General features: G+C 39.9%; 1 protein-coding gene across 5 annotated transcripts in view; it reads left to right on the forward strand.

The window, feature by feature from the left end:
• The window catches only part of RIC1 (RIC1 homolog, RAB6A GEF complex partner 1), a 145,619-nt gene extending 121,057 nt beyond the window's left edge, over positions 1-24,562 (forward strand). For 4 of the 5 annotated variants that reach the window (XM_072840638.1, XM_072840648.1, XM_072840659.1 and 1 more), the window contains 14 exons: positions 997-1,035; positions 1,374-1,484; positions 2,276-2,365; positions 2,988-3,148; positions 4,128-4,266; positions 12,173-12,289; positions 12,740-13,468; positions 14,873-15,031; positions 15,119-15,255; positions 16,879-17,165; positions 17,798-17,989; positions 20,730-20,907; positions 21,059-21,247; positions 22,012-24,562. In XM_072840638.1, coding sequence (XP_072696739.1) covers positions 997-1,035; positions 1,374-1,484; positions 2,276-2,365; positions 2,988-3,148; positions 4,128-4,266; positions 12,173-12,289; positions 12,740-13,468; positions 14,873-15,031; positions 15,119-15,255; positions 16,879-17,165; positions 17,798-17,989; positions 20,730-20,907; positions 21,059-21,247; positions 22,012-22,300 — 2,817 coding nt within the window. In that variant the 3' untranslated portion in view covers positions 22,301-24,562. The remainder of the gene's footprint in view (positions 1-996; positions 1,036-1,373; positions 1,485-2,275; positions 2,366-2,987; positions 3,149-4,127; positions 4,267-12,172; positions 12,290-12,739; positions 13,469-14,872; positions 15,032-15,118; positions 15,256-16,878; positions 17,166-17,797; positions 17,990-20,729; positions 20,908-21,058; positions 21,248-22,011) is intronic. The other variant, XM_072840654.1, reaches the window with a different exon arrangement.
• The last annotated feature ends 902 nt before the right edge of the window (positions 24,563-25,464 follow it).

Genomic DNA, 25,464 nt, shown 5'->3' on the forward strand with positions numbered 1-25,464 from the left:
ACTTTGATATCTTACGGAAGAATCTTTCAGGCTTCAACTTCTTGTTAGAGTAATACAAAGACCCCATGTCCAGAGCTCTGAGAGAGAAATCATGGGAAGGTACATTTTCCTACTTACACTGCAGTTAAAGAGTTCATATCTTCAGAGGCCTTACACATGAATAGGTTGACTACCCCAGTAAAATAGCTTAGCTTATATACACATGTGTATGGATGTGTAGAGAGAGTCAAGACTCACCAGTGGTTATCCCTGGAGCAGTGATAGAACAGAATTTCATTTAGTCCTTTGTCCATTTTTATATCGTTTACATATATAATAGTATTTTGCTATTTTAATCAGAAGACATAAAAGTAATAAAAATACCTCCATTAAAAAACAAAAACAAAACTCTTGCGAGGCTCTAGTTTTCTTTTTTTTTAAGATTTTATTTATTTATTCATGAGAGAGAGAGGGAGAGGCAGAGACATAAATAGAGGGAGAAGCAGGCTCCATGCAGGGAGCCAGATGTGGGACTTGATCCCAGGACTCCAGGATCACGCCCTGGGCTGAAGGCAGATGCTCAACCACTGAGCCACCCCAGGCGTCCCTGTAATTTTCTTAGGGTAGTTTTGTAATGGTGCCAGTCAGGAAACTCAAACTGTTCATGTCCACAATTCCTGGTTGCCCTCATGGCTGGTTCTCTAAAAATCTTTTGTCAGTCTGCAGTTATTGCGTGTTTAGTATTTAAAATAGACAAAAACAGCGAGTGTAGAGAAAAAGCAGTGTAGGAAAAGCCTGATGTCTAGAAATTCATAATGAAATGCTGAAGACAGGAGATGTGAAATATGGCCTGGTATTTAAACGGTAAATTCCAAGTACTCTGCTAGTAATACCCGGTATTTGGGAACACTTCAAACATTGTACAGGACAATGAATCTCGTAACGTTAAAGCTTTAAGTGCTTTAAGTTTAAATACTTTTCAGAAGTCTTACCAAATTGATGTATTATTTTCTGTAGATTTCCAACACCTATCTAGAGAGCAATTGGCCTATACGGGTGAGTTATTTGTTATTTTGTTGATGTTAACTTTTATTGGATAGCGTTTGCTGCAAGAGGCATTCTGGGAATTGAGCCTTTTTCGGTGGGTGCATCAATAATAGTAAAATTTTAATACTTGATCCGTTGTATATCGTTAGCATATTAACATCTTTAATTTGGTGAAATGTAACTTGTGTATGAATACTTCTATTTTTAAATATAGCAATTTATATTTAATTCACTTAGCAAGCATTTATTATAGTCTGTTTGCCTGAGACAACAATGCTAAGCTCTTTATACTTAATATAAGGATATAGGTTTGCAAGGAAGAGTTCTTAATCTTTTTTTTAAATTAGTTTTCAGCTATTGATAAGCTTGGACAGAATATTGCTGTGGTTGGCAAGTTTGGTTTTGCACATTACTCTTTACTCACCAAAAAATGGAAACTTTTTGGAAACATTACCCAGGTTAGTCTTTTTGAAATTAAAAACTGATTTCTCCGAGTGTAAGAGAACTGCCATATGAAATAACTCTAATGGAAGCCACTATTTGGTTATTAAAAAATATCAAATACTAAAAATGATGTTAGATGATATCTAAGGGTCCGTTCTGATGAAGTACTTGATAAAGGATTTTGTATTGAGATGGTTTGTTGGTTTTTAACTTGAGGATTTATACTTCTATTCCATGTTGAGTTCATCAGATGTGAGCAGAATAAATTTCCTCTGTATTTGAGATCATTTCCTGCTTGTCTATGTGTGATGTGAAGATGTGGGTAGCATAGAAACACAATACAGTTGGATTTTGCAAGAATCAAATAGGAAAAGACAAGGATGTTAACGTGTAGTAGGTGCCTGCTGTGTGCTTTAAGGGGCCTTTACCATTTCCTACCTCACTGATCTTCCTGAGAGAGGGCACTGTTGTTACCATTTTATAGAAGAGAAATTAGGATTCAGGGTCAAGAAGCTGATAAGTGATAAAGCCAGATTTTAAACCCAAGTCTGTTGAATAGGGGACTAATTGTGCTACAGGGTACCCAGTTAATTACAGAAATGTTTGTTTTTCCAAAATAGGATATGAGTCATTTTTAATAAAGGCCCCAGAGTAATACTTAATTGAGGGAATAGAGAGTAGAGCAGAAATAATTTTGAGCTCTCATTGTCAGCTTAGGAATATTTTATAAGGATGTTACTTATTGTAATTCCTGGCAGCATAAGTAAAAGTAAATCCTTTTTTTTTTTTTAAATTATCTTTTAAGGAGCAAAATATGATTGTGACAGGTGGTTTAGCCTGGTGGGATGATTTTATTGTCCTGGCATGTTATAACATAAGTGACCGTCAAGAAGAGGTAAGAAGTTTTTTCTCTCAGAAATAACAGATTTTTATATTTTAAAGATACTAAACATTGTTTGGTTTAATACAATTTTTGGAAAATGAATAAAGCATTTTATTTTTTTAGTATTTTATTTTTTAATTAAGAATTTGGCATTTTTATCTAAATGACACTTTGTAGCAGGTTACTACTTTAAAAAATGTTTTTAAAGGGATAATCAGAACTTCTGAGATAACTTTTTCTAAGGATTTTAGCTGTCAGATATTCTCTGTAAAGTTTGTAAGTAATAAAGATTGTTAAGGAGGGCTGTCCTTAGAGATTTATTAATTTATTGATTTGCAGGTTGATGTTTTTAGAAAGTGCTGGTCTACTTGTCTCAGGTCTAGATATGCAAGCCTTTAGAAGGAGAACCTCATAATAGTACATTCCCAATTTTAATCACTTTGTCTTTTGGTTATTTGTAGAATGAGCCTACCCTGTGAAATTACAAACAGTATTCATTTATTATTAATGCTCAGAATAGTCTTTAAACTTCTCTTACTTGAAGCCAGTAGATAAAAAGCAGCTTGTCTAAAGTATTTAGTCTGTGGTGTAGGCATCTTGTTTTTATAGTTTCTTTTGTTTCTGTGTTCTTCAGCTCAGAGTCTACTTGCGAACATCAAATCTGGACAACGCCTTTGCTCACATCACCAAAGCTCAAGCAGAAACATTACTGCTTAGTGTCTTCCGGGACATGGTAATCGTATTTAGAGCAGACTGTTCAATATGCCTCTACAGTATTGAAAGAAAATCTGATGGGTAAGTGCGTGTCATGCAACAAGTCACTTTGCTTCTGTGTATATCTTTCCTCTGTTGTTTTTATTTTCTTAAAAGTCATTCTGGTTTTGTGTTCAGTTTCCTTTGTTTTAGAAGTGAAAAAATAAGACATTTTATATTTAGTGATGTTCATGTAGTTATTTTTTAGCTACCTAAATAAATAGCCTACAATAATGTCTTTAGCTACTCTTACTGGGTTTGTTTGGAAAAAAAAATCTGGTTTGGGATGGGATAACCAGGTTTTTTTTTTTTTCCACAATCCTGAAAATAAGTGGTTACTAACTCTGCTGATGTGGACACTGGGGGAGTTTTGAAGGTGTTTCACTGGCTGAAGGTCTTGGGCAGTGTGTCCTCAGCAGACTCAGTAATTCCCACTGGGTGAGAGAGGGCTGCAGTCTGGTGGGAGGGGTGGCAGTTCTTGTTACTGCTGTGTTGTTGCCTGTACTCTTCTTGGCATCTGGTTGGTTTACAGTGTTTAGACCACACCTCTTGAGTTCTATTTTGCTCTTGTGATAGCCATAAAGTATGTATTTGCTGAAATAGCTTAGTGATTAAGGAATACTGTAAAGATAGAAATTAAGAAATTTTACTAGCCTCTGATGGAACCCATCTCCTTCCTCAAGCAACTGAACTATTTCTGTTTTTTTCCTTACTAGTTTCCTTTCCTAGTTTTCCGAGTTTTTTTTTTCCTTTCCTTCTACATTGTATTCCCTTTCTTTCTTCCTTATTTCTATATGTATTCTTTAGATATCTCAACCTTAGCAGTCTACTACCTGAAGTGAAGAATACTTGAGGGGGAGGAAATGATAGGTAGAAGGCTTTTGGATCCTCCAAAAGCATGAAATCCAACACCATTAGTAGTGGAAAAGAAAGGAAAGCAAAAAACTTGTTAGCATTGATGTTGAGATGTGTGGGTATCCTTCTCTCTCTCTCTTTTTTTTTTTTTTTTTTTTTTTTGCAGTCCAAATACTACTGCTGGTATTCAGGTTCTTCAAGAAGTGTCCATGTCACGCTACATTCCTCACCCTTTCCTGGTCGTATCTGTCACTCTGACTTCAGTGAGCACAGAGAATGGGATCACCCTGAAAATGCCACAGCAGGTACTGTTTTGTTACCAGAGCTCTTCAGAGCTTTATCTCAGTTAATCATCTTCAACTTCATCTTAGCATTTTAAGTTGATACCAGGAACTATTTGTTCAGCAAATAAATATCAAGTGTCTAAAATGTGCTTTGCATGAAGATACTGGGTACGGTGGCAGACTAAACAAACTTGATTTTAGACAATAAAGAAATAGTTACATGCATAGTTAATTGTAATTTTGATGTGTGTACCAGAAAGTCGTAAAGGTCACTGTAAGAGTGTAGAATGAAAGCCTGGAATAGTCTAAACAGTCAGAGATTTTTGTACCATTTAAGTTACAGCCTGAGGGCCTGACGGATGGGAGGTGGTTACCTAAGTAATAAGTGGAAATATCAGGTCAACAGGAACAGGAGTGCAGAGGCCCATCAGTAAGAGAAAAACGACACTCTCAGGGAACCGAAAGAACTTCAGAGTGACTGGACTTAATTTTAAAGTCTACATTTTGAGCTGGGTATTACTAGAACTAAGCTTTGTAATGTTTAGTCTAACTATAAAGAGGAAAATGAGCCAGAGTAGGGCAAAACAGGATGTAGAGAGGGTAGCTGAGAGGCCACTATCATGATCTAAAGGAAGGGTATTAGTGACCTAAACTTGACAGTGAAAAAGAAGGAAAGAAGTGGAATGAATATAAAATATAGAGAATTCCATGATTAGTTACCATATAAAGAAAGAGAAAATAATGCTGTAGTTTCTGGTTAAACCCACGAAGTTGTGTAACTTCCTATTCCAAGGCTGCTCCTGTTCATGAATGATTTCCAAATTTTGTCTCATTGTGCAACCTATTTTCAAAGGAAAACTATATACATTTGTTAACTCTGTCTTCCCAGTATTTACTTCCTATTAAGGCACTTCATTCATCTTCAAAATCTAGATTCCATTTCCCCTCAAACTATATTTCATGTAGCCAGAGAATCCTAGATGAAAAGAGAAAGTTGTGTTATAGAAAAGAATTGTAGCTAAAAGATGAGGAGGAAGATAAGAATTACAGAGTCACTTTTTTTTTTTTTTAATTTTTATTTATTTATGATAGTCACAGAGAGAGAGAGAGAGAGAGGCAGAGACACAGGCAGAGGGAGAAGCAGGCTCCATGCACCGGGGCCCGATGTGGGATTCGATCCCGGGTCTCCAGGATTGCGCCCTGGGCTAAAGGCAGGCGCCAAACCGCTGCGCCACCCAGGGATCCCTTTTTTTTTTAATTGGAGTTCAATTTGCCAACATATAGCATAACATGCAGTGCTCATCCCGCCAAGTGCCCCCCTCAGTGACCATCACCCAGTCACCCCAAACAGAGTCCCCTTTTTGCAGCCCCTAAGGCAGTAACTGATTCAGACAGTGATGATTGGATGAAGTCATCAGATGAAAGGTTGGTGGGGAGTGTCACAATGAGGGCATCAGGTGGCCTTATCTAAGCCTAGTTAATCAACCTTAGCATCACTGCAAGTGGGAGAACCAAGTGGAGCATGCTTCCTGGGATGATCCATCCTAAAGTTCACATGAGGAATTACCACCAAAAATACTGAACCTGAATTAAATCAAGCTTCTAGAGTCAAGTTTCATTCATAGGAAATACAGGGGTAGAGGTTTAGTGTAACACCACAAGGAAGCAGAGTATACAACATTCTGTAGGACAGCTACAAGTCAGTAATGTGGGGGTTTGCAAGAAAAATAAGGGGAGACTTATAAATAATTCTTTAGAGGCATAACAACTAAATGCAGTGTTTAAGTTCATTTGTATCCTGATTCAAACTGGCTATAAAAAGACACTTTTAAAGCAATTAGAGATACTGGATACGCACTGAGAGGTAACATTAAGGAATAACTGTAGATCTTATTAGATATGGTACTGGCATTGTGATTATGTAAGCAAATATCCATGGACTTTAGGGTTGCATAGTATAGAGGTAAAACGGCACAGTATCTTCCTTTAAAATACTTTGGTAGGGACACCTGGCTGGCTTAGTCAGTGGGGCAGGTGACTCTTAAAAATAAATCTTTAAAAAAAATAAGAAAATACTTCAGCAAAATAAATGAAAAAAGGGAAAGATGGAGCAAATGTGGCAAAACCTTGAATAATTGTGAATTTGATTGATGGGGATATGAGGGCTTATTGTACTATTCTCTCTACTTTGAAGTTTTCTCTTTCATGTTTGAAGTTTTCATATTAGGGAAAATAAAGGGTCTCCTGTATATCCCAGATACAGTAGGCAGTCAGTGGCATCAGTAGTACTGGGTAATGCATTTTAAGAGGTCCTTTCAAGTAGACATGTGAAAAATGCTCAACATCACTCATCATCAGGGAAATGCAAATCAAAACTACAGTGAGATACCACCTCACACCTGAATGGCTAAAACACAAACAGCAAATTTTGGCAAAAATATGGAGAAAAAAGAACCCTCTTGTACTGCTGGTGAGCATGCCACTGTGGAAGACAGGATGGAGGTTCTTCAAAAAGTTAAAGATAGAACTATCCACTGATCAGTAATCACAGTACTGGGTACTTACCCCCCAAAATACGAAAACACTTAATTCAGAGGGACACCTACACCCCTATATTTATTGCAGCATTGTTTACAATAGCCAAATTAGAGAAACAGCCCAAGTATCCATTGATAGATGAATGGATAAATATGTGGTATATATACATGTGGAATATTACAAATGGGGCGCCTGGGTGGCTCGGACAGTTAAGCATCTGTCTTTGGCTTAGGTCCTGATCCCAGGGTTCTGGGATCGAGTCCCATGTCAGGCTCCCTGCTCAGTGAGTGTCTGCTTTCCCTTCTCTGCCTGCCCCTCCCCACGTCATGTTCATTTGCGCTCACTCAGATCAATAAATCTTTAAAAATAAAAAGAATGAAATATTTTCATTTGCAATGACATGGATGGATCTAGAGAGTATAATCCTAAGTGAAATAAGCCAGAGAAAGACAAATACCATATGATTTCATTCATATGTAGAATTTAAGAAACCAAACAAATGGGTAAAGGAAAAAGACAAATCAAGAAACAGACTCTAACTGTAGAGAACAAACTGATGGTCACCAGTGGGAAGGTGAGTGGGCGTGGGGGTGGGGGAAATATGTGATGGGGATGAAGGAATGCACTTAAGATGAGTACCAAGTGTTGTATGGAAGTGTTGAATCACTGTATTGTACACCACCTGAAACTAATATAATACTACATGTTAACTATACTGGGATTTAAAAAGTAAAAGCCTTTCACAAAGAGGAGAGAGCAAATGTGGTAAAGAGCAGATTAAGAAGTAAGTTGACTGTGAAGAGTGGTGGTTTGACTTCTTCCTTGCCGATTTGGATGCCTTTTATTTCTTTTTGTTGTCTAATTGCTGAGGCTAGGACTTCAGTAACACTCAATGTAGGAAACCCAAGAGTCCACCAAAAAATTGCTAGAATTTATACAGGAATTCAGCAGAGTCACAGGATATAAAAATCAATGTAGAGAAATCTGTTGCATTTCTGTACACCGATAGTGAAGTAGCAGAAAGAGAAATCAAGGAATCGATCCCGTTTACAATAGCACCAAAAATCCTAAGATACCTAGGAATAAACCTAATCGAAGAGGTAAAAGATATGTATGCTAAAAACTATAGAACGCTTATGAAAGAAACTGAAGAGGACACAAATGGAAAAACATTCAATTCTCTTGGATTAGAAGAACAAATATTGTTAAAATGCCTATACTACCTAAAGCAATCTACTCATTCATTGCAATTCTTATCAAAATAACACCAGCATTTTTCACAGAGCTGGAACAAACAATCCTAAAATTTGTATGGAACCAGAAAAGACTCCGAATAGCCAAAGTAATGTTGAAAAAGAAAAACAAAGTGGGAGGCATCACAATTATGGACCTCAAGCCCTATTACAAAGCTGTAATCATTAAGACAATGCGGTGCTGGCACAAAGACACATAGATCAGTGGAACAGAATAGAGAACCCAGAAATGAACCCAAAACTGTGTGGTCAACTAATCTTCAAGAAAACAGGACAGAATATCCAATGGAAAAAAGACAGTCTCGGGACACCTGGGTGGCTTAGTGGTTGACCATCTGCCTTTAGCTCCCGGGGTCTGGGATCGAGTTCTGCATCAGGCTCCCCAGAGGGAGCCTGCTTCTCCCTCTGCCTGTATTCCTGCTCTCTCTCTGTGTGTCTCTCATGAATAAATAAATAAAATCTTTCAAAAAAATTTTTTAAAAAGTGGAAAAGACAGTCTCTTTAACAAATGATGTTGGGAAAATAGTACAGCCACATATAGAATAATGAAACTAGACTACTTTCTTAAACCATACATGAAAATGAATTCAAAATGAATGAAAGCCCTGAGTGTGAGACAGGAATCCATCAAAATCCTAGAGGGGAAAGCAGGCAGCAACCTCTTAGACCTTGACTGTAGCAACTTTTTGCTAGACACATCCTTAAGGCACAGGAAACAAAAGCAAAAATGAACTATTGGGACTTCATCAAGATGATAAATCTTCCACACAGCAAAGGAAACAACAAAGCTAAAAGGTAGCCAATGGAACAAAAAAGGTATTTGCAAATGACATATTGGATAAAGAGTATCTAAAATCTCTAAAGAACTTCAACCCAATACCCAAAAAACAAATAATGCAGTTAAGAAATGGGCAAAAGATATGAATAAACACTTCTCCAAAGAAGACATCTATATGGCTGACACATGAAAAGATGCTGCGCATCATTCGACATCAGGGAAATACGGATCAATATCACAATGAGATACCACCCACCCGTCAGAATGGCTAAAATTAACAACACAGGAAACAACAGATGTTGGTGGGAATGCAAACTGGTGCAGCCACTCTGGAAAACAGTATGGCGGTTCCTCAAAAAGTTAAAAATAGACCTACCCTGTGACCCAGCAATTGCATTACTAGGTATTTATCCAAAGGATAGAAACATACAGATTCAAAGGGGCAAGTGCACCCCAGTGTTCATAGCAGCAATATCCACACTAGGTAAAATAGGGAAAGAGCTCAGATGTTCATCAATTGATGAATGGATAGAGAAGAGGTGGGGGTGTGTGTGTATACATATATATGTGTATGTATATGTACATATATGCATACATACACATAAACAATTGAGTATTTCTCAACCATCAAAAAGAACGAAATTTTACCATTTGCAACAACGTGGATGGAACTAGAGAATATTATGTTGATCGAAAAAAGTCAGAGAAAGACAAATATATGATTTCACTCATGTGGAATTTAAGAAACAAAACAGGAACATAGGGGAAGGGAGGGAAAAATAAGATGAAATCAGAGAGGGAAACAAACCATAATTTATGTAATAAATAAATGGATGGCGTCTTGCACTGAGGGAAGACCATCCATGATTGCTACAGCAAGGCAAGTCTTTATTTCATAAAGGTTTTTTTAAAAACCTTAAGAATGGAAACTGTTTAACAGTAAGATGGCCTCCCTTATGAGACTGGGTGCCTTGTCTCTGCAACTTGTAATAAGAATCATCTAAAAAAAAAAATCATCTACTAGGGATTTTCTTAGAGAAGGTATGTTTGATTCTTTGAAATTTAGCATTTTGGGGATATAGGCAGTCCCTGCTTTTAAGTTTTTGAAAAGCTCATTAAAAATGTTGGAAGCGGGGGCAGCCCCGGTGGCTTAGCAGTTTAACGCTGCCTTCAGCCCAGGGCATGATCCTGGAGACCTGGGATTGAGTCCCACGTCAGGCTCCCTGCATGGAGCCTGCTTCTCCCTCTGCCTGTGTCTCTGCCTCTCTCTCTCTCTCTCTCTCTCTCTGCCCCTGCCCCCGTCTCTAATAAATAATTAAAATCTTAAAAAAAAAAAAAAATGCTGGAAGGTGCTGTGGAACTCCCCTGTTCTCCATGCTGTAGTCCTGATGGAAAGTGTTGAATGCATGGATGCAACTGAAGGAAAGAGAAGTGGGTTTGTTTGTGTAATGAGAGATCGCATCAAATGTAGCGAAATTCCCCATTTTCACACCTGCCAGTGGTTATTGTACCCCAAGTCCTTGCTGCAGTGACCTGAGTGAGCTGCTCTGAAAGTCACTGGAAGGGTGTTGTGGAGTGTCTCTGCACCAGACCCCAGGCACTCTGTTCTGACTCTCAGTTTGCATGTTCATGTTTTCTCTGACCTGTGCCATCCAGTTCTTAGTTACCACACAGTGTATTATTCCCATTCTTCATCTTCTACCTCAAAGTTCTATGTTGTTTCTCATGTGCTGTGGGGAGGTAGATCTTTACTTTTCATGTCATTATATGCTAACTGGGGAACCAAAGACTTCTATCCAAGTAAAGTTCTTGGGCTTTATGACAGTTGCTTGGAGATTTTGTGATTTTTATCTTTTTCTTTCTCTTTTTAAATTTTATTACCCTTATTACCTCCCTGGATATGGTCTAACACAAAAATGAATGGTAAGATCCATGAATCTTTGGGACCCTCTTGCCATTTCTTATATACAGTTCTAATGGTTTCTGCAGGGCAGTCCAGAAGAGCATTTTGTGTAAGTGATTTGCAAACAGAATGTGTAGGATGGCTGCTGTTTTCCTGACTGAACCCTGAATAATGATGACAGCTTAATAAATTCAGCCTGTCAGCAAGCCTCACACTGCAACACCTTCCCGCAGCTTCTGAGTAATCATTCTTTCCTCCTCAGTTTATGTGACAGTCTGCTCTGCTGATGCCCTTTGTGCCTTCAGAAGCTCGCCTTCGGCCCTGCAGACGTTGCTTCAGAAAGCACGTCTGTTTCCTTCAGCTTCCCAACCTCACTTTGATTCTGGCATGTTCGTCTTTAGTCCTCTCTCTCAATGTTTTTACGTGAAAGTCTTAAGACTTTCAAATACAGCGAGCAGTGAAATAGAACTGCTTAGTTTTCCTTAACTTCTCCTGTAACTTGTCAGTGGTAACCCCACCTTCTCTAGCACCCAGCCTGGGTAAAGGCAGTACTCCAAAATCACCTTCAGTTCACTTCTCTTCATGCCTCTCTTGACTCAGGCACCTGTCAGTTGTGTTTTTGTTTTTGTAAATCCAGATGCTCTTCTTCTTTACAAGTGACAAAAGACTTCCTATCTGAGATTCACTTTAAAACAGTGCTCTGCCATGTTGAGCCAGGTTGAGAGGGTTTAATGGGGAGTCATGTTAGGCTCTCTACTTTAGGATTTGGGTGTAATTTTCCATAATGAAAAGACAGATTATTTCACTCATGCCTGAAGTCAACACCTGTGATGTCTGCCTCTCCTGAGTAAGCCATTCTGAATAACTCAGAATTTTTAATGACTTCCTTATTCAGGAACCATAAGTAGTAGCTTATTTCCTGCCCCCCCCCCCCCTTTTAAACCTGTCTTTCCAGTCTCTCATTGAAGGTCTGTTACCATCCAGCATTTTTCTCATGATAGTCTTAATCTAGTCTGATCGTTCACACTTTCCCAGAAGAAATGTTCCTCTCAGTATCATTTACACTGATGGTCTTCAGCTGGAGAACCCACCCTTTTCCTTCCTCCTATATGTCCTAATCCTTGGAGGCCCACCTCACCCTTTAAGCTTCTGTAGCTATGCCAGCAGGTCACTGAAGGGATCTCTCATCTTTATGACTTCTGAAGTTCTCCTAGTTTTATCAGGATAATTCAGCTCTGCCCTCAATCGTTTGTTCACTTGTACTGCTCATTCATTGCATTGTGGTAAAGCACGTTCTACCCTAGCCAGAAAGCAGCTTGTTCTCCACATCACCTGACAGAATGGCTGTACGTGGTACACAGTAAATATTGTTGGTGGTCTCACCTGTAAACCATATGGATTTGGGAGGAAATGCTGAAAACATATATATTTGCTTAAATCCAATTTTTCTTTCAGGCTCGTGATGCAGAGAGCATAATGCTCAATCTTGCAGGACAGCTTATCATGATGCAGAGGGACAGATCGGGCCCTCAGATCCGGGAGAAGGACAGTAACCCTAACCAAAGGAAACTGGTGAGTAAAATTCAAGTCGTGTAGACCATTAAAGATAAAGGAATAAAAGAATTTAAGAGGAGAGTATTATCTTGTGACTTGGAAACTGGAAAAGTATATATTAGTCTTTAAGCCTCCAGGTATAAGACTGTGAAGGGTAAGAACATCCTGAAACAATCATACAGTGTTCCATACTTCAGGTGTTATTGCTTGGGCATTATTATTTGCTAATTCTAATGGGAAAGTAGGATAGGTTGGTGAAGTTTGTGGGTTTTTTTGTTTTGTCTTGTTTTTAGATGTAAATACACATACTTTGAAAGGCAGAGTCTTAACTCTAATTATAGAGTCCCCTAACTTTCTCAAAAGAAGTTGTGCTATCATTTTGAAAGACTTAAGAGATTAATGCAGAGGAACTTCAGAATATACAGATTTAATAGGAAAAACAATTGCTCCTTGTCTTTGCTTCTCCAGTTGCCGTTTTGTCCTCCCGTTGTACTGGCCCAGTCTGTTGAAAATGTCTGGACGACGTGTCGAGCAAATAAACAAAAGCGTCACCTTCTGGAAGCTCTCTGGCTGAGCTGTGGAGGGGCAGGCATGAAAGTCTGGCTGCCTCTCTTCCCAAGGGATCACCGCAAACCCCACTCCTTCTTGTCCCAGCGGATCATGCTGCCTTTCCACATCAATATTTACCCCCTGGCTGTTCTGTTTGAAGACGCATTAGTCCTTGGTGCTGTCAATGACACTTTACTCTATGATTCTCTGTACGCTCGGAACAGTGCTCGGGAGCAGCTGGAGGTGCTGTTCCCTTACTGTGTTGTGGAGAGAACCTCTCAGATCTACCTCCACCACATTCTACGTCAGCTGCTGGTCAGGAACCTTGGGGAGCAGGCCTTGCTCTTAGCCCAGTCCTGTGCCACTCTCCCTTACTTCCCTCATGTGCTGGAGCTCATGCTCCACGAAGTGCTGGAAGAAGAAGCTACCTCACGGGAACCCATTCCCGACCCTCTGCTTCCCACTGTGGCGAAATTTATCACCGAGTTCCCCCTCTTCCTGCAGACGGTTGTTCACTGTGCACGGAAGACTGAATATGCCCTGTGGAATTACCTTTTTGCAGCTGTTGGAAACCCCAAGGACTTGTTTGAGGAATGCTTGATGGCTCAGGATTTGGACACAGCTGCCTCTTACCTTATTATCTTACAGGTAACAGTTCTCTTCTTAGGAAGGTGCAGAAATTAATGAGCTTAAACTGAGAGGCGGGGACTCTGTCTTGTGTTGGCACTGTGATTGTGTTCAAAGGATCCGTACAGTCTGGGTTTCTATTCTGTGTAGTATAATACATACAATAAAATGAACATATTGCATAGGACATGCAGTAATACAGAATTATTTTGAATATTAGTAGGTTTGAGCTAATAGCTAATTTGAACTCTCTGTCCGAGTCTCTCACAGTGATAGATTTGTCTCCTCCTAATGCACAAGTGCCAAGGGGCTCTGGGTAAAGCCTGGGTCATCCTAGCAGAACTCCTGATGGTGGGGTCCCCATTGCAAGCTGACAAAACTCGGGCCTGCCACAGTGATCTCTCTCACAGCACACGGTTCTTTGAGACTCCTGAAAATTTGTGTCATTATGTATTTGACAAAAGGGCTTGATAGTTGTTGTTCCTATCAGTCTGATACAGATGTGATAGGCTGCACTTGGAGGTTCTTTCAAATGACTGCAAAGTTGTTTTCATTAATATAAGAAGATAGCCATAGACTGGGTTAAACTCTGCCAAATCACACTTCTTGTCAGCTTATAAACTTCAAGACAGCTGATGGAAACCAGAGGAAGTAGTCAAGCCAAGGCGGAGTGGAGTGGCCCTGAAAGTCTGTGATTCCTTGGCTAGTCTAAAAAAGCCACAGAATGATAAAAATAGAAACAAAATACATGCTGCTGTTTTTTGTTTTAGGTCACTCCTTAGACTTTAAGTGATCTGCCCAGCAGTGAGACTGGACACTGTCTCTGTATCAATTCCAGCATTGCTGTGGATCAATAGATCATAATTAAAGTTTAACTTATACTACCAGGTGCCTTTCGCCTGAAGGCCAAGGCCAGCGATGTGATTAAGTTTGTGAAAGAATTAGGACTCTTTGTGTAGCAGTTCTACCTCCTGTTGCCCAGAGCCAGGAATACTTTCATCACAGCCACAAAAAACACACAGGAGGCAGACCTGAGCCTTTTGGAGCCCGGCAAAACTAGATTTGTGTTCTTGCTTTTCTGCTGGTCTTCAGTAAGTGACTGAACTCTGTTTCCTCATCTGTAAAATAGGAATGGCATAACCACTTTGCAGAGTTGCTGGGAACCAGGAAAGAGAGAATATGGGTCAGGTTTAATCAAGGTATCTGAAGTGTAGCAGTTCAGAAAATCCTAATTTATAGTACACCAGCAGAGTGTTTTCCTTGCATGATACTTTTTATTGATCCTTTTATTCTTACTATTAAACATTCCCCTATAGAGGTGTAGCTGCATTCCTTCTTTGGTATAGAAATCATAGAGATAAAGAATTTCTCATGCTTCGCAAATCACCGTATAAAAGGAATGCTTGTCTTTGGTTGTTTCTGTAGAATATGGAAGTCCCAGCAGTTAGTAGGCAACATGCCACCCTTCTATTCAACACAGCCCTGGAACAAGGCAAATGGGACCTGTGTCGACACATGATTCGATTCCTTAAAGCCATTGGCTCTGGAGAATCAGAGACCCCTCCATCCACGCCTACAGCTCAGGTTGGTTGCAGAATTGCACAGCCTCTCTAGGCCATCCACCTGCATGGCATCTTCTCTAACTATACCACACATCATGTGTAATCTTAGGAACCCAGTTCAAGTGGTGGATTTGAGTTCTTCAGGAATCGAAGCATCAGTTTATCCCAGTCAGCTGAAAATGTTCCTGCTAGTAAATTCAGCTTACAGAAAACACTGAGTATGCCATCTGGTCCTTCTGGAAAAAGGTAAAAGAATAATGAGCCATTCCTGCTTTTAGGGCATTCTGTGACACTTGCATTTCAGGGCAGTTTGTTAAATTGGATCTTATGAACAGTCATTTGATCAAAGGCAATTCATTTTTCCATTTCCAAAAAGCTTGGAGATCACACAAAATGCTTCCCTTCTTCTGTCCTCCAAAGTTCACTGTGTTACTCTTTGAAGAGTTTCTGTCCCTTGTCCTAGAGTAGGTCTTGTGTACCCATTCTGAAGGTAGCTAATTTCAAGTTACCCTGATAGTAGAGGACCAGAATAAAAAGGAAGATAATTAAATCTGCACATAATCCAAAAGCTTTCTTATAGTCCATAGTTTTACCTTTCTTTCCAGCTCTACCTCATGACAAAAACATAAAATTTAGTCCCCATGTACTTGACTGTCCTGTGACTCTCTTGACTGGAGAAGTCTTTAAACAGTGGGAGAGCCAAGAGGAAGTGTGTCTTGAAGACAGAAGCCTACATCACCCACAGATGGGTTATTGTCTCCTGGGCAGTTACTATGAGCCCATACTAAACATAAAATAGAATTTCCTCTGGTTTGTGAGGTCCCTGTGGTCCTTTCTCTGTTTTGTTACATGTTCTCTCTTGTCTTTTCTCTCCCCTAATCCTTTCTTTTATACTGTGTTCGTTGTTAGGACAGTGCTTGATACATAGTGAGAACTTACTGAACATTTCCTATCGTGATATTTGACTACTATTTCTTATCATAGCCATTTATACGACCCTTACTCTCAACATCTCCACACACAGTCATGGGCTGTATACAAGTTAGATGCAACCACGAGATGTTATGATTGCCAGGCAAGCAGCAGCTTCTCAGCCTTACCCTCGAAGAACGTAATTACTGGCTGATACATATTAAATGCTCAGTATGTGCCAGGCATGGCTCTAAGCATTTACACATGTATGTCTTTTCATCCTTACCAACCTGTAAGGGTAGACACTGTTGTTACTCACGTGCTGTGGGTGAAGAAATAGAAGCCCAGAAAGTAAGCTCACAAGTAGTGAGTGGCAGAGCCAAGATTTGAATCCAGACAGTCATCTGGCACTCACTGAAGGCACCACATCACCCAGTTCCCAAACCAGTCAGGCCACAGCAGCCCATATGGGTAAGGGATGGTAGACTATGTACAGCCAAGTTAAAAACTTTTTAAGCATCAGTTGTATGTTTCTGTGTCCTTACCTCCCACTCCCATGGACAGACTTCATTTCACTTTATGTCTCTCTTTTCAGTTTCTTTGATTTGATCTCCTCACCTCTTTTCACTGGGCTCTTCAGATACAGCATTATTTGCTCCCTTTTTTACCTTCAGCCAGTCACCACCCTCCTTACTGGTTTGGCTTTGTCCATCTCCTTTCTTTTCCTCTTCCATATTTCCGTTCTATGAGTATGTTCTAAGAGCCTGCCGTGTTCTAGGTATTGTTCAGCAGCTCATGGTATCTTAAGGAGGAAAGTCCAGGTGCTCTGTCTTCATTCAGTCCAGACTCCATCTTGGGCCTCTTACCTCCTCCTCAGCATTATCAGAGCTGCTGCGTACAACTGTGTGAAGTCATCCAGGAACACTTTCTGTAGCTTTCTTGTGCTCCTCCTTACAGGTGGAGCAAAGACAGTGACTGTGCTGAGAACATGTATATTGATATGATGCTCTGGAGACATGCTCGGCGTCTCCTGGAAGAAGTCCGGCTGAAGGACCTCGGCTGCTTTGCCGCCCAGCTGGGCTTTGAGCTAATTAGTTGGCTGTGCAAGGAGCGCACGCGGGCCGCACGGGTGGACAACTTTGTGCTGGCTCTGAAGAGACTCCACAAAGATTTCCTGTGGCCTCTGCCCATCATCCCAGCCTCCTCTCTCAGCTCTCCTTTCAAGAATGGAAGATACCGAACAGGTAATGTGGGCTTGTCTCATTCAATCTCAGATTATCAACAAGGTGAAAGTTGGCTGAATAGAGGAGCTACCACACTGCTCTTGTGGGAAGTTTTGAAATTGGTTAGTCATAGAATTCAGAGTAAGCTAAGTTGTGATTTATCTGATAGGACATTCCAGAGAAGTGGTAAGAATGCATCTTTGAGAGTTTGAGCCATCTTCTAATCTAGGAGAAGACAAAGTGAAACTATTTTGATGAAAGAAAAATTAAAGATTTTTAGTCCAGGTCTTTGAAAGAAGACTGTTCTCATGACTATTATGAAAATACAAACAAACACCTAATTTATTGTGGCATTTGGAAACTTCATCTCATAAGAACCAAGGAAAAACACTTAAAAGATGAACAGAATAAATTCTGTTTAGTGCTAATAAGAGACCTGATGATGTATGTTGACTGTCAGATGGTATTACACAGGCATCCCCTTGGTTCCAGCCCGGATTGCCTGGTTTGTGGGGGGATAATGCGGTTTCACTGGCTTTGAACTTACAGTGTCCATGGGTAGTGGGGAAAGAAGCTGAAATGACTGAGTTGGGAACACTGGTGCGTGCATCTTTTGAATTCCCACTTTCTTGTTTTGGGGCCTGCCTTTGCAGTAGGAGAGCAGCTGTTAAAGTCCCAATCAGCAGACCCTTTTTTAAACCTTGAGATAGACACGGGTGTCTCTAATGTACAACGAAGTCAGAGCTGGCTTGGCAACATCGGCCCCACCCATCATGAGATTGACACGGCCTCGTCACATGGACCACAGATGCAAGACGCCTTCCTGTCACCTTTATCTAATAAAGGTAAATGTCATTTTAAATCCTAGCTTTTTCTTAGTTCCTTTGGAGGTTCTTGTGCTCTAGCACTTCAGAAATAGAGCTTCAGTCTTTCAAGATAATGTCCTCGAGGATTAGTCATTAGAATCTGCTAGAGAGGTGGATAGTTTCTAGAACAAGGCCACACTGGCCTTAACTAGACTTCGCTGTATTTACATGAACGAAATAGGTTAAAATCTCACTACAGACCAGTGATGATAGATGAAACTTCGCACTTGATTTTGAAGATACAGAAACACTAACTGAACTTGAAGTAAGCAAACTTATCTCTGTGGAAAGAATACCATTCTTCTCATTAGTACACATGGATCATAAAAAAATGGTACTTAATTTCTTCTGTTTCTTGTTTTATTAATTTATAGGATTTTCCTTTCCTCTTGTAAGTTCGTGCATAATATTCTTCCTTTTGCCTCTTAGTCTTCAAAGCCTAGATTACTTTCTGGCCCTCTACCAAAAACTGAGAGCCAGTCTCTGCTCTCACAGTATTAGTGGAGTCACTGGTGAAGAGCTTTATGGTGGTTCATGGTGCTGAGGCTTCGGCAGTTACAGGAGTGGAAGAAGCAGTTAGTCTACTTGTCTGTAGTTTCCTTCCTGGCTGAGCTCTTGCTCGGGGTTGGATTTTCAGTCTCTCATCGCTGTTTCTGGAACTGCTGCTACATGGAGAAGCTTATAGCTGCCATCAGTTTTGTTTAAATTGTGGAAGATATACATAATATGGACCATCCTAACCATTTTTAAGTGTCAAGTTCAGTAGGGTCCAGTACATTCACATTGCTGTGCAGCCCACCTCCAGAACTCTGTCTTGCTGAGCTAAAATTATGTACCCATGAAATAAGAGCTCCCCCATCCACCCTCCCCAGTCCTCGCAGCCACTGTTCTGTTTCCTGTCTCTATGAATTGGACTACTGGAGAACCTCATATAAGTGGAATCATACAGTATTTGTCTTTCTGTGACTCAAGCTTATTTCACAGAACTCATGTTCTCAGAGTTGATGCCTGTTGCAGCATGTGTGGGAATTTACCTCCTGTTTAAAGCTGAATGGTATTCCATTGTGTGTGTATATATATCACATTTTGTTTATCCATCTGTCCCCCATTGATGAACATTTGGTTGCTTCTACCTTTGTTTACTGTGAATAATGCTGCAGCAAACAGGGGAGTTCAGATAGCTTTTCAAGATGCTGCTCTCAATTCTTTTGGGTATATACCCAAAAGTGGAAATGCAAGATCATAGGGTTATTCTTTAATTTTTTGAGGAGCTATCAATCTACCAACATTGACAAAGGGTTCCAGTTTCTTGACATACTGCCAACATTTACAAGCTGGGTTTTTTGTTTTGTTTTGTTTTGTTTTTATAGTAGCCATCCTAAGAGATACAAGGTAATGTCACTGCCTTTTTTATTTTTTTTTTAAAGAAAACTCTATTTAAAGAAATCATTTCCAATATACTTAAAAATTAGAGATAATAGTAGCATGGAACCCTTGCTCCTACCCCCCCATGTATCTGTTACCTAGCTTTAGCTACTCATTTACTTATGAGTAGCTTTAGCTACTCATTTACTCATTTAGCTACTTATTTACCAACTCATGACCAAATTTATGTGATCCTTTCCTATATTATTGAACCAAATCCAAGACCTATGTTTTATCTGTGAATATTTCAGTATGTATCTTTAAAAGGGCTCTTAAAAAAACAACTCTGTAACTCCATTTATATCACTCTAAAAATTTAACAGTAATTCCTTGATATATCAAATATCCAGTAAGTATTCAAATTCCAGTTGTTTCATAGTGTCATAAATTTTTTTATGGTTAGGACCAAGATTCAGATAACGTTCACACATTGTCATCTTCAAAAAAATGATTGGTCACCTCCCATCTTTTTTTTTTTTTTTTTTTAAGATTTATTTATTTTAGCACGTGGAGGGGAGGAAGGAGCAAGAGGAAGAGAAAAGAAAGTCTCAAGCAGACTTTGTGCTGAGAGTAGGGCCCAACACAGGGCTTGATCTCATGACCTCAGGATCACAACATGAGCCAAAACTGAGTGAGATGCTTAACCAGCTGGGCCAACCAAGATGTCCCCTACCCCATCTTTTTCTTTTTTTTTTTTTTTTTGGTACCCCTTGCAGTTTAGTCATGGATGAGACTTGCCTCCATGATTTTCTCAAAATGTGGAGTTTGGTGATTGCATCTTCATGGTTTAACACTTCTGTATTTGTTGTAAATTAGTAATTGAATTTAAAGACCAGATCAGGGGCACCTGGGTGGCTCTGTGGTTGGGCGTCTGCCTTTGGCTCAGGTTATGATCCCAGGGGTCCTGGGATGGAGTCCTGCATCAGGCTCCCTACAGGGAGCCTGCTTCTCCCTTTGCCTGTGTCTCTGCCTTTCTCTCTTGAATAAATAAAATCTTAAAAAAAAAAAATAAAGACCTCATCAAATTCTAGCTAGATTTTTTTGAAGGCAGGCAAAACTACTACATAGGTAGTGTGTTTTTCCGTCCAAAGGCACATAATGTCTGATTCTCTCTCTAATGATTTTTTTTAAATAGTTACAACTGTGAATGTAACATGGGAATTTTATCAGTTGATATAATGTTAGGGTTTCAAAATTCTGAGCCGAAATCAACATGTGAGAAGCGGCTAATAGTTAAAATGAAGCATATTTTCTACATGAAGCTAGTCGGTAACTTGTGGCACATCTTCATCAGGTGACGAGTGCAGTATTGGTTCAGCCACTGACTTGACAGAAAGTAGCTCCGTGGTGGACGGAGACTGGACAATGGTGGATGAAAACTTCTCTACGCTCAGTCTGACTCCGTCAGAGCTGGAGCACATCTCCATGGAGTTGGCGAGTAAGGGGCCTCACAAGTCCCAAGTCCAGCTTCGGTGAGTTCCTCAGCATCCTGGAAGTACAGGATGCCTCCTCAGGATATTTTGGCAAATAGGGAACAGGGACTACGTTCCTGATAATGACTGGCCTTCTCTGCAGCGCTAGCGCCTTCTTAGTGTCGCTTGTTCTGTTTCTGCTTACATACAGATACTTGCTACACATCTTCATGGAGGCGGGATGTCTGGACTGGTGCATTGTCATAGGCCTGATTCTTAGAGAATCCTCAATAATCAACCAGATTTTAGTGATCACCCAGTCTTCAGAGGTAGATGGAGAGATGTTACGGAACATAAGGACGGGGCTGCATGCTGTAGACCGATGGGCCTCTACAGATTGGTAAGCGCACAGCTCCTTAGGCTTGTGACCTTGGTACCTAGGCCATCCTCAGCCAAGTCCTATCCTTTCTCAGGAAGGTTTAGTTCTGGTTCACTTCTCTGGAGATTTTTTAGGTTGGTAGAAATAAAAATGCTCTCGCATGTTCCCTTCTTCTCTCTTTAGTCCTCATCCTATGTCTGGCCATATAGGTAAATGAACACAGTACAGATGATCTTAGAATTCGACTGGAACTTGAGGTCTGTAGTTCTGTGGAATTGCTGGTAATAATAACCTGAAAATATCTGCTTGAAAAGATTAAAAACTTTAGGCATGTGTGAATTTAACAGTCCATAGCAGTTACCAGCAAGCCCAAAGTAAGAGTTACTTAGAAGTGAAGAGCCTTGGGTTCTAGCCCTTTGTCACCAATCATGTGTGGATTTGGGTTTTCCCTTACTTGGATCTAGTTTTTTCCTCAGTTGCCAAATTCACTCAGTAAAGATTTACTCTGTGAAGGTTTTTTAATTCTAATACCATTGGACAAAGAATGTCAGTCCTTGCTCCTAGAGCTCAGAAATGTAAGACCTACAGTGCACATCAGGAGTGGAACCACTGTCCTGGCCAGGATCCTAGGAAGCCTTTCCTTCTGATTCTGTGCCCCCTCTCCTCCCCACATCATCTAGCATGGAGACCTCACTATGTCTGTGTTGAGTAGCAGTTAATCCAGAACAGTGTGGAACATTTTGAATGGGGCAATAAAAAGCTAATTTCCTTTCCCCTCTATTTAGTCCTGGATATAAGCCATTTTTAAACACCATTAAGCCACAAGTACAGAAGCTCAGTGATCTAACAGAGGAGCAAGTCCAGCCTGAAGCCTTCCAGCCAATAACTGTGGGTAAGACTCCTGAACACACCAGTGCCCGGGCAGAGGAGAGCCGGGGTTCCTCGGGCCATGGAAGCATCCCCCAGGGCGAGGTCGGAGGGAGCAGTCTGGTCAGCCGGAAAGAGGATGACACAGCCCTAGCAGAGGAGGAGGAATCTTTTCAGGATGGGACTTACGACTGTTCTGTGTCCTAACAACAGTGGCATGCCATCACCACGGGCAGTATTAATTAGCGGCAGCGTACAACTGAGGACACTGTGACCTAGTTGGACGATTTAACCAGGGAGAGAACTCAGAGACTCTGGTAAGGTATTATTAAATTTTAACTCTTTCTCTCTAAGAAATCTCTGACTCCATAAAAATGTGAGATCAAATCATTTTTCATAAAAAAATTTTTTAAGCTGCGGTGGAAATAAAGAGTATTGTACAGTTGTACATGAGAATATTTTGGTTTTATTCTTAAAGAATGGTAGCTCCTAAACCATAGGGATTGTTTTGCCCTAGATGAGCCTACTTTTTCACTACTTCTAGCTTCTTACATGTTTTCTGGTTCAGCGTGTGTCCAGATTGCTTTTTAAAAATAAATGCTAAGGTGCTTGCTGTAGCTCATCAGGTACTTGAGCTACCGGTATGGCCCTTTGGATCGAGAGCACTGGACTCCCTAATTGGGCCTCCTGAGCAGATGCCTGCCCTGGCACAACATGTGGCTGTTGTGATGGAGACATGCTCCTTGGCTTTTTTAGCCCATTAAATCCCAGTCCTGACTTGATGGAAGCTGTTTACCTGTGAGTCAGCCTGCCTGCGTTCTTTAGCAAGCTTGATGCCTGCTGGATCAGTGTGGGCAGAAGTCTGGGGGTCTTACCAATTATGCTGTTAGATACCACTAAACTATTTTTTATCAGAGAACTGTATCTTTTTGTGAATACTCTTGTGTAAATATACTCAAAGGCACTGTTCATATTTTTAGGGCTTATATTATAATTTGTAAGGTTTTATGCTGGATTCTGCATGGCTATACTCACTCTTGGAATAGAAACCGGGCTTGCTCTTCTTTCCAAATAGGAGCAGTCTTCATAGAAAAAAGCAGGTTTATTGGCTTGGTCATACAGTAACAGAAATGGTCACACTGATCATGAAATGACACAGGTTTTGTGCAAATTAATGTAGTTTCTTATTTATTGCTTTTGTAAATTGAATAAAAATGGACCTTTATGTAAATAGACTGCTGAATCCTGTATTATCACGGCTACTAAAAATTACTATGTGAAGAATGCATTCTTCATTGTAACTTTTAAAATATTTTATGTATTTCTAGATATGACTTAAATTTTTAGTTTTCATACATTATGAAAACCTATCTGCATACTCCTTAATTGCTTCAGACTAAACATGTACCCACTGTATGTACTTCCAGTTATCTTATATCAGTATTAATTTACATAGCTTGTTTGTACTGTGCAATTTGAACAAATGAATGCAATGTTATTTTTTACAAAAACAAACTTGTTTATTTTTGTAATAACAATGTATCTGATGTGGACCAAATTCATACCACTATGTAAAAAAGCCTCTCTTCTCATAGTGCAATTACAGTTTAGAAATAAAACTTGGTCCTCTACCCTTGCTTTTTAAAGTAAATGGCTAGACACAGTTGTCCTAGCCCGGGTTTCCCTGGCAGAGAAACTCAAAAGCATTTTGAAATTGCTTAGTTCAGAATTCATCAAACTGTTTTAAATTATTGAATTTGGTAATTTACTATCATTTACTTTTTACAACAAGTGCAATAGTTTCACACAGTAGAACTCCCAAGTGGGTGAAAGATGTGATGATGGTACCTAGTCTTTCTGGTGCTACTTTATTTAAGCCTTTGTTTTAAACCACCTCTCCTTGAATCTTAAGAACGAAAATGTTTCCCTTGTGAGTACATGCAGCCCAGCAAGAAACGAACCGGAAACTCCTCCTGTCCTAGGCCATTAGGAGGAGAACTAGCATTCTTTTTGTGTTTGGTGTGAATATACGGTCAATAAAATGATTTACCATTGTAAACAGCTGTGATCCTTTCAAATCTCCGAATGTGCTGCTGGGTTCATCTTGCACGCTTAAAAGCAGGGCACCAGTAGGTAACCGAACTCCTGTGGTTAACACCGTGAATGAATCTTTGCTCTGCACTTGTTTTTCAGGTAATAGAAATGGGCAGCCCCAAGACAGAAAAATGAGCAGGTTTACAGAAATTTTTTTTTGGTAATTTGTTATATATTTTACTTTTTCCTAATTTATATTTTTGCCTTGTTTGGTTCACATATATCAACTGTTGAAGCCATAATTTTAACCAATGAATTTAAGTATTCAGTATAACTATTTGAAGTTTAAATTATTTGCTGATACCAAAACAAGAAGTCATTTTGAGGGGTAAAGTCGACCTTTGCTTGTAATTAAAATTGCTGCTACTTCTGTAATGTGTATTTTTTTTACTTGGTAAAGGGCAATAAAACCACTACATGAACTTTGTTTATTCATCACCTCAGGTTAACAGAAAAAGTATATTTATTAAAAGCCACGGAAACACTCTTTTCATTATGTAATTCCACCTCTTAGAATTTTCCTTATGAAGTAACTACAGATTCAGATTTAAAATTTAGAATAAATTTAGATTTATTTAGAATAGGAATATCAAGAGTTGGCAGGATCCTATATGCCTGACTGTAGAAGCTTGCAAGGGAAATCCATCTTGAGGACACGGAGAATGTTCAGAATGTAATAAAAATGATTTCCACCAAATACAATTGTCCATCTAAGTACAGAGGAGACTGGGCCCCGTCTCTAACAGGTGGGATTACAAGCGAGTCTGATTCCCTGGTTTCCTTGACCTGTGCCTTTTTCTGTGTGGCTTCTTTTACTTTGCAGGACATTTTTAAGGTTCATCTTCGTACGTTAGTACTTACTCCTTTTTAAGGCTGGATAATGTTCCACTTTATGGATGTACTGCCTCTGTCCATTCACCAGTTGAGGGACACCTGGATGCTTACCGCTCTTTGTCCTGTACATTCACGTGGATAGAAGTTTTTGGTTCTCTCTAGAAGTGAAAATGCTCAGTCATGTACCTGGTTAATGTTTTGAGGAAATGCCTAACCATATCCCAAAGTGCCTGTGCCATTGTCTACACTTCCAGTTGCAGGGGAGGTGGGCTCTGAGTTCTCCCATCAGCACGGGTTACCAGCTGTGGCTTAGTTACTGCCATCTGAGTTATGTAGGAAGCGGTGTCATCACGGTGCAGGTGTGCGTGTTTGTGGTTGGCTGTCTTTTCATACGGTTTTTAGCCATTTGTGTATCTTTGGAGAAAACTTTATATCCTTTGCCC

This window comes from Canis lupus, chromosome 1 (genome assembly GCF_048164855.1).
Source record: "Canis lupus baileyi chromosome 1, mCanLup2.hap1, whole genome shotgun sequence".
Taxonomy (NCBI): Eukaryota; Metazoa; Chordata; class Mammalia; order Carnivora; family Canidae; genus Canis; species Canis lupus.